Source organism: Pholis gunnellus (assembly GCF_910591455.1).
Source record: "Pholis gunnellus genome assembly, chromosome: 14".
Lineage (NCBI taxonomy): Eukaryota > Metazoa > Chordata > Actinopteri > Perciformes > Pholidae > Pholis > Pholis gunnellus.
The window spans coordinates 7,219,919-7,229,881 of record NC_136541.1 but is presented as its reverse complement, the minus strand read 5'-3'; the positions used below and the strand labels follow the sequence as shown (position 1 = coordinate 7,229,881).

At 41.9% G+C, this 9,963-nt stretch overlaps 1 protein-coding gene across 2 annotated transcripts; it reads left to right on the top strand.

Moving 5' to 3' along the window:
- Positions 1–295: 295 nt before the first annotated feature.
- On the top strand, positions 296–9,963 carry rgs20 (regulator of G protein signaling 20; the record flags this gene model as incomplete). 2 transcript variants are annotated; one of them, XM_079172693.1, is made up of 5 exons in its annotated part: positions 296–484; positions 7,361–7,527; positions 8,227–8,301; positions 8,403–8,637; positions 9,775–9,963. In XM_079172693.1, 5 exons carry the CDS (start codon positions 296–298, stop codon positions 9,961–9,963), a joined length of 855 nt encoding a protein of 284 aa, XP_079028819.1. The 2 variants fall into 2 exon arrangements, with proteins under 2 accessions (XP_079028819.1, XP_079028820.1); XM_079172694.1 differs by lacking the exon at positions 296–484 and adding an exon at positions 5,682–5,729.

The window sequence follows — 9,963 nt, the reverse complement described above, 5'->3', positions numbered from 1 at the left end:
AATCAGGATTGCGTCCAGTGGGGACATTGTCCTAATCCCCTTCTGTCCTCTCCTTTGTAAACACTTCTCTTCGTCAGGGTCACTGATGCTTTTCTCCCATCTCTCTCTCACTCTCACTCTCTCTCTCTCTCTCTCTCTCTCTCTCTCTCTCTCTCTCTCCCTCTCTCTTTCTCACACAATGGGCATCAGAGCAGACGCCGAAAAAACATAGAGGAAAGGAGCAAGAAGCGTGGATTTGTTACGATGCCTAAGAGACTCGAGCCTCATGTGGCGAGTGGGGCCTCATGGTCGGAACATGACATGTGCTAGAGCGGTGAGGCAGTGGGAGATCAGGCCCACGTCTGCTCTGCGGGGGATCAGACACACCCGGGCCCTGATGTGGCAGCGGATCCGGGGATTGGTCCGGGCCTGCCGGTATGGTGTGGGATACCCAGTGAACTACAATGACCCGGTCCCGGACGAACAGGAGATGGTGTGCCTTGAGGTAAGGGCAAGTTTTAGTTTTTGTCCCCCTAATAAGCATGACTGCTTTTGTTTTTGATTATTATTATTATTATTTTGGAGCCATTACAGTGAAGAGTCACCAACCAGTCATGTAAAACTATAGCTGTACAATACAGTTGACTTTATTTTGCTCTTTGAATGCATATTTCAGTTTTGAGTCACAAATCAGTATGTTTCTTGTTAGTTGTTGCAGTAATAAGCAGCCACAAATACCAAAATAATATAAGTCTGTCGCTGAAGTATTCTCTCCAAATAATAAATAATAGCCTAATAAACTTGTGAGGTTCAGAGTAGCAATGAATCTCCTCATATCTATCAAATTATATTTGTTTCTTATTGTTAGTCACCTGCAGTAAATGATACATCCTTAATACTGTAATGTCTTTGTTTGTTGTTGTTATTGTAACTAGATTACTGTTTTCTGAGCATCAGCTGCTTCTTTTGCTTCTTGCCAAACTTCTATTTAAGATAGCAGCTCCTGTCTGAAGGAGGCCTAAGAAGATTAAAAGAAGACAGTGTGTCTTGAAATAGTGTGGTACCAGTCATTGGAAATCTAAATTAAGTTGTGCAGTCAGTCCCACAGACAGTCACACAGACACACTACACGACAGCCTCTATTAACATCCCAATTCATTAGTGAGTTGAGAATACATTGAGTCATCTCTAACAATAGTCTTAAAATTAGATTTTGCTTGGCAGCAGAATCATTCTTGGTGAATGGATAAATAAAGATTTGCGATAGATTTCCGTGGTGAGGATGACTATGTTTATGTTCACAGAGGGGACGATTGCAAAAGAGCAACCGCAGAAACTGCACCCATAACAGAGTGGGAGGACAGAGGAGTCAGTTCAGATCATCACATAAGCATTACACAAACTTTGTGTAACATTTCCTGGCCAGGTGTCTGAGAGCAGAACTGGAGCTTGTTGAATTACAGTCACAACATTTAGCACCATGACCGTAATACAACAGCTATAAAAGAATATGGAACTCAACCGAAAGTGAATGAAAAGACAAAAATGTAGCATTCTAAATGCACACGGCTGTCTCTGGAACCACAACATTCTTAATACAACTCCCCAACACCTGTTAACAGACATTGATGTGTAAAATCAGTGGAGTTCCCATTTAACTGCAGAAAACACACACACACACACACACACACACACACACACACACACACACACACACACACACACACACACACACACACACACACACACACGTGGATATTAATACCAAGACATTAAATTCAGTCTTACTGTATTTTTCCTTTTTTTAAGAACAAGTTCATTAATCAATTTGAGGTTCAAACTGATACAGACATTTTCCACAGTAGACATATTGACTTTTCGTGGCAGAAAAATAGTGTAATTAATAACACTAACGATGGTCAGTTCCCAGTGTTCCAAGAAGCTATTCCAGTGAGACAGCATGCACAATACTGTGGAGATTGCTAATGTTATAATTTACACATGTGCTTTTCCTGCTATGACATCTCCATGCTTATTTAAATTAAGGTAACATATTCCAGGCAAAAACATTATGTTTTCATGTACTGGTCAATTTTTTGAGTTTGGGCTATCTTGCTTCTATAACATGTCTTCTTTTAGACTAGTGGGAAGAAGAAAAAAAAATCTAAATACACATATAAGAGTTCATTTTATTACACTTAGTCTATTTGCATCTGTAGATTTCTGCTAAATTCACCAAAGGTTAGCATTAATGCCTAATTTGCATTTTTTTAGCATAACATTTCAGACAGCGTGTAATACAACAAATAATTGCCTTAATGTACGTAATCAACTGGGGAAGTTTGATGACAAGTCAAAATGTCTGCTTGGGCTACCAGGATCTTTATCTTATAACAACTTAGCTAACACTAAATCACGTATTTCATTGATTACCACACATACAGAATCTACAATGTGTCACAAAAAGCGCTCGTCTTTCCTATTGATAATCGTTCACATCAAGTTTTCATTTGAAGAGGGATGTGATTGGCCATGCAGTCAGTTCACAAATGTACTTACTTGCCCTATTAGGCCTATACTTATTTCCATGTATTGTATACCATAGATATACATTTATCCATACTTTATCTTTATAAGAGGTTGTATTTAGAGACCATTTAATGGCAGTAATGAAAGTCAACTGTGCAATAAATGACTCCCATTAAATTTGATAGATATCTATCTATCTATCTATTACGCTCCAACTGTAATTTCATGACCTTTATGATGCGGTTCATTCGTCTTTATATATATTACAATTACAGAACTTAGAACTGCATGTCCTGATAAAGATCATGTCTCTTAACCTTCAGAGTATTAGTCAGTTGAGCAAAGAGAGGTTTCTCTCCACTTGGTGACTGTCGAATGTCTCAAGAGCTCCTGCATATTTTAAGCAGAGCGCCGTATTGTCAGTGTGCGCAATGAGTTGATATAAGATCAGTGATGGCATTTTAAACTCAGCTATTTGCACTGTTGTAAATCCACTAAGTATTTGTCAATTGGTGGTGTCATCTGTGTTTAACGTATTTTTATTTTTCTCAAATAGCAGTTGAACAATCAATTCCTGCAGCATTCATAATGATGACTTTCAAGAAAAAGGCCAGATAAAATCACAACAATATACTCCGTGTGCAAAGCTACAACAAGGTTTTCTCCTGCAAGGCTCTAAAATGTCTTTAAATGAGCCCAATAGAATCGTGTTTACCCCTAACTGATGGTGGTAATGTGGACAATCAGTTTGTATGGAGAAGCACCGCCTAGAGTTAGGTTGATAATGTGATGTTAAAGTAAAAAACAAAAGAACAGATGACTGTGTAACTTGGTTACAAGGATTAAGACACTGATTGCCTTTTATTAAATTGAGCCTGACATTAACAGTGGAAAAAACAACTTGATGAACACACCTGGGGGAAATTCATTAGATGAATAATGTCAACAAGAAATAGAAATCAAATGAAGAGTTGTTGCCCTCGTTGTCGCTGGGATTTGACGACATATCTTCACCTTCAAAATGCTCACCGATGCCGCGCATGATCCCTCGAGGTGGTAACAACACTTCATCTCCGGTGCATGTCTGCATGTTGAGCTCCAGTGATCGAGTCTACAGTTAATTCTACTTTCCTCAAAGCTTCGCAATGCTTTGAATCATCTGAATCACACAGTGAAAAGACTTTATTCATCCCGTCCCCCAGCTTTGGCGTCCTACTCCTCCGTGTGACCTTGTGCATTCAGACTCCCTCCTCCACTTGGCATTGTGCTCTCAGAGGGAAAAGTCTGCGTGTTCATCCAAATCACAACAGCGTAAAGCATCTTTCGTTGCTCGCGTACACGCGCGTGTGTGTATATATCAATCTCTCATGGCTATTTGCGGGTCTGTGTTGCATAACATGAGCACATGGGAAGGTGTTAAATGAAGTGTTGTGGAGAAAGTCACATGTTCATATCTCTGGAGGGTAACAACCATGTGTGGATGGTAAGGGCATGCCCCAGTTCAGTACAGTAATTAATCTGGACAGGAAAGAAATCCCTTCTTTCCCTTTTTATTTAGGACAAGATAACCAAGCAGATGAATGCCTAATCCTTAAGTGGTTCAATAGGCAGTATCATGGACCAGCACCAGGTCTGTGCAGACACTGTGGGATCAGTTCTCTCAGTTTTGTATTACAGGCGCTCATATTTTGCAGCACTTCACATTACAATATGTGGGGCGGATGACATTCATTTCCATGGCAAAGAGAATCTTCACTAAAAATGTGACCCAGGCAGCACAAATGTATAGGTGTAAATTAAATAGATCATTAGATAAAATACAATATGTTATATTACACATTTGCAGAATAGGCAGAGTGCCATCTGGTGTCTGTACAAAGCAAAACATGATGGGCACCTATACATTAATAAAGGCATATTGCATTGAAAGATATGTGTGAAAATCTACATCCCACTATCTCCAGCTTGAGTCGGCATCGAATAGACATTGAACTGTCGCAGTTTAATACTCACACAAGCATGTCAAATACTAGGGATCTTATCAAAGAGATCATATCTTGCAAACGAAGCCGTGCCTTTCACTAATTCATACGACCATCGAGAATCTATGAGTCAGTCAGTGCGCATGCAGAACATCATGTCAGTGCTGCAGTTCGAGCTACCTTCAGATGGCAGTGTTGTCTTCTACATCAGACCTGTACTGTAGATTACAAGGCACGGAGGAGCCTGGCAGTCATCTGTAAATGGGTTAGACTAAATTACTGACTGCTTAAATGCAACTCACACCTTGCCATGGGAGTAATGGCAACCTGTGCATTTAACAGAGACAGTACAGATAAACATTGTTGCAACGAGAGAAGCAATGCAACAGATGAAATGTCTGTTAACTTTTAACTGAACTGCAGCTGCCGTTCCTGCGTAGTCTATTTAATTCAGGTTCAAACAAATATATGGATGCTATATGTGTGTGTGTGTGTGTGTGTGTGTGTGTGTGTGTGTGTGTGTGTGTGTGTGTGTGTGTGTATAGTGCATGACTGTGTATGCATTGACAGAAAGGTTGTGTGTATGAGTGTGGGTGTGATTATGCAGTATGAGAGTATATGTGACAAGAGGATTAAAAGTCACACAGTGTTTACCAAATAAAAACAAAACAACACTTGATGCATGGATCAGCCAGGAATGTGTAAACACTTAACTCTCAGCAGAAATGTAAGCCTAAACTTCCCAAAATGATGTAACACTGGCTGTCAAAGTCATACTATCCTTCAGGGAGGTTTAGTTAAAAGAAATGCTGCAGTCTATCAGCTTCTGTTTCAGCACCATAGACAGCGACTACAGGCAAAGACTCACTGGCGCATTTTGTAAATGGCTTTAATGTAACAAGAGCTCAAGGGAAGTTTATGTTTTCTGCCTGGTGAGTTAGTTTGTAGGCTTTTATTTCAGTCCATTTTCTTTATCATAAACTGACATCATGCAGCCTCCATTGCTTGACTAGCCCGTTCCGAGAGTCTATCGCGTACAAGGCAGGGTAAAAGACCTGTACTGTAAAAACCTGTGCCGTACTGTCGGGGTTTACGCTCTTCACTGGGCTACTACGAGCTGGAGAGGAGACGCATGCGTACTGACTTGAAGCAGCCGGTCGGGAAAAAAAGCCTTATGTGCCATCGGATGTAATCAAGGCAAAGAATTACCTCTTCTCGCTGTGCATACATGGTGAAATTGTAAGTACTGGTGGCAAACCGATGTATCATTGCACGGACATTTCGCAAGCGGAGTATTTGAGGCCGTTTCCCAGTATTTTAAATGGCATGTCACTGTCTTGCTGTACAGTGGGCTTTTAACAGATCTAGGCAGTGTCTTTTTGGTGGTCGTCCAGGGCGAAGAAGCTCTACGGTTCTTCGTGGTGGCACTTTCCATTGATGTGCTGTGCGAGCTGCTAATGCAATGGTTTCTGCTGATAAAATCGCTCAGGAGCCATTACATCCCAGTGTCGTTCACATTTCTGCTACGGTAAGATTGAATGAGAACAGCGGTTTATTTGGTGTTATCATGATTTATCCTCTGAATGGATACGACCACCCCCACCCCCCATTTCATCGTCTATAGTCAAGCCATAGCGTGTATTGCGATTGTGTCAGCTTTGAAGTACCCGACACCCAACGCGTAAAATATGCCATTTGGCAAGGCGCACACAATATGCAGCTGAAGCCTGCTCTGAATCTAAGTGAAACCGCGCGCGGATCCATTTTAGAAATGGCCAAATGGCATTGTATGCACTGAAAGGCTGTGATAGAGCGATGCTGCGGTTATAGATTTGCAAGCTGCGCCTTCAGCCCCCCCCCCCCCCCCCCCCCCCCCCTTCCCCATCCCATGTACCACATCTCCTGACATTTTTTTTTTTTTTTTGAAGCATCGTTTCTTGTGTCAGGTAGTAGCTGGATGATGCCGTGTGTGTTGGAAGCGACAGCTTCGTTACATAAATGATCTGACAGGATTTGGCAGCTTCTGACCTGGTGATGACACATTTGTTAAAACCAGACAAGAAGTCACTCTGTGAGAATAGCTTGTCTTTATCTGTAGGCCTACAAACCTTAATAGAGATTCTGTTGAATATGCTCAAGTCACAGCTATACACAATTTTACATTGCAGCTCAGTCATTTCCCAGGGACATGATAAATGTAGCCTATGGGTGCATGGCAAAGTGACACCTGACAAGTAAGCATCTAAGACAAATTATATTATTTTCACGTGTGTTTAATTCATTGCTCCGCTTGAGCCCAGTGAGCATTGCAAATCCTTTAATGCACTGCTTTTACTCTCAGGCATTCCCGAATGGGATGTTTCAAATTTGGAATTATGAGCATTGAGCCCCTGTTTAACAATCCATCCCTTTTACACGTGCAGTTGGCGTGTATAGACGACAGGGGCTGAAATGTGCTTGGTGGGTGCCAATACTTCTTCCATACTTTCCCCCTGAATGGAGCAAACAGCATTCAAACAGTGTGACCTCTGGGCATGCCAGCACATGCTCCTGCCAGAGAGCATCAGCAGCACACATACAGTAACACATACATAGGTGACAACTAGTGAGTGGTAAATTAAATAAATCTAATTTACCTGGTAAAAGTGATCAAAGTGCTGGTAAAATGGACGGACACGGTCTGGATGTCACACTGGTCGTTGGTCTCATTACAATGCTGGCCTTGCCATCTGTATTGCACTGGCAATGAATTTTATGATACAAATCCATTGCAGGACAAGAGATTTTCTTACCACAAGATAAAAATTGCAAGTTAAATATAAATCCTGACATCTAAAACACTAAACTCAGCGCCTCTCCTCTGTTTGTAGCCCATGGGATCAGAGCGGATGGAGATGCGAAAGAGGCAGATGTCGGTGCAGCAGGAGTCGGCAGCGGGGGGAACTGCACCGGCCCAGCAGGGCCAGCCGGGCCAGGCCAACCCACGGGGCTCAAATGCATGTTGCTTCTGCTGGTGCTGCTGCTGTAGCTGTTCCTGGTAGGTCTTCCCCACCCGAGAACTTGCTTGTTGTGGCGCAGCATGGCCGACGTTACTGCGCACAGCACAGCACAGCCTGAGCTACCGTGTCTTATGTTCTTGATATTTGTTGCGTGTGATCTGTAGACACTTACCCTGCAGCAGCCTTATGTAAACAGCAGTTAGTTATCGGCTGACAATGTGAGAAATGGGAGCTCCTGAAATATCTGCAGTTCAGTAAGCTTAGTGCGGATGAAATCAAACCAAATCAGACACATTTACAAGACATCGCAGATACAGACACACAGCTAAAGAAAGATAATAAGCTAAACAAATATGTGCAAACATATTACTAGTATTTGCTGTATATGTACATATCATCTGAATATTTATCCGATGAGCATATTCATTATTGAATAATCTGCAGATCATTTTCTCGATTAATCGACTAATTGTGAAAAATTGTCTATTGCAATTTCCCAGACCCAAGGTTATGTCCTAAACAGTCTAAAACCAAAAGATATTAAATTGAATTTCAAAGACAGCAAGCAAATATTTAGATTTGAGAATCTGAAACCAGCAGGGTTTTGGTATACATGATTAAAAAATGACTGAGACCATTTATCGATTATCAAATTGGTTGTACAGTAAGATGAAATAATATGTATCACGTGAATAATTTCTTCAGTGCAGGTCATAATCTGTCTATCTCACTAATAGGAATGAAGACCGGGATGAAAGGAACCGAAAGGCTTCTTATGACGTCAAGGAAGGGACCGCAGACTGTGAGGACTGGTCAGCTGATTTCCCTGCACAAAAATGCCAAATCTACTCAGCATATTTGTGGAAGTAAATGTTGAAATCACTCACCCCCATGTTGTCCACGCTCTCTGCAGCCCGAAGCCCACGCTGGAGGAGGTGTGCTCGTGGGGGCAGTCGTTTGACAAGCTAATGTGTTGCCCAGCGGGGAGGAACTCCTTCCGGCAATTTCTTCGCACCGAGTTCAGCGAGGAGAACATGCTCTTCTGGTTAGCCTGTGAGGAGTTCAGCAAAGACGCCAATAAGACTCCAGTAGAGGAGAGGGCTCGTGTCATCTACGAGGACTACATTTCCATTCTCTCGCCCAAAGAGGTCTGACAGCTCTTCATTTCACTGTTATTAAAAATGTGTTGATTTCAAGGGTGAAACTTGGTGATATGTGACAAATGTTCATCATTCGTCAATGTCCTCATTCTCCCTGCCTTTAAAGGAGTAGTTTGACATTTTGGGAACATTTTGAAGAAAGAGACAGAGTGCAATTAAGTCCTGCCCACACCGAAGGGGAAAACCAGTGACTTTGTGTTGTGTGAAGGTGACTCCTTGTGACTTTCATCTGCTTGCAAACAACAGAAAAATGCCTCAAAGTTGGTAGTGTTGGTGCACTACCAACAGGGTAAAGAGCCCAGAACTATGTTTATATAAGCTACCGCAACGAAAAACTGAGGATACAGGCAATAAGACGTGAGGCATCGGCAGAATAGTAAAACTGAGGGGACCCTTAAACCCAGTAGGCTTACGTGCAGCAAGCATTTTGTCCAAATGTTAGTTTAAGGCTTAATCTATTTCTGTAAGTTACGCTAAATCACTTTGACAGCATTCAAACTGAGTTATAGTAGAATGTGGATAACGTTACAGCTAATAACAGTAACTTGCTAACAGATAGCTAACATTAGCTAACAGGTAACTTGTCCTATCCGATCATCATTTTAGTTATCAACTGCACCCTTGGTAGATATAGGGTGCTAAAAAAAAAATCCTTTGACATGTTGAAATCGGATATTTGTTGCTAGCTACAGGCAATTTGTTAGCGTGATGCATATTGTGGCCGTGATTGTTTTCCCATCCGGTGAGCGTGGTTTTCACAGTATGAGGCGTTGCGCTCCGTCTCTGTTGATACCACTATCATGTCTGTGTAAATATACAGTTGGTTAGCTTAGCTTAGCAAAATAACTGGAAACAGAGGGAAACAGCTAGCCTGGCTCTGTCCAAAAGTAACAAAATCCACAAGCTGTTTCCTCCATTTCCTGTCTCTGTGCTAAGCTAAGCTAACCGACCGACTCATAGTTACTTCAGACATGAGAGTGGTATCAATTTTGTCATCTAACTCTCATTAAGAAAACAAATAAGCTTATTTCTCAAAAGGTCAAACTTTTCCTTCATAGACAGTTTGTCATTGAGAATGTGCACATGCTGCTCTTCCTAATTCCAACCCCTGTTCTTGACTCCCAGGTGAGCCTTGACTCCCGTGTGCGTGAGTCGATCAACAGGAACATGCAGGAACCCAACTTGCAGACGTTCGAAGACGCCCAGCTGCAGATCTACACACTGATGCAAAGAGACTCATATCCCCGTTACATGAACTCCGAAGCCTACAAAAACCTGCTCAACACTCTGTCAGAGCAGTCCCCCGAATCTTAG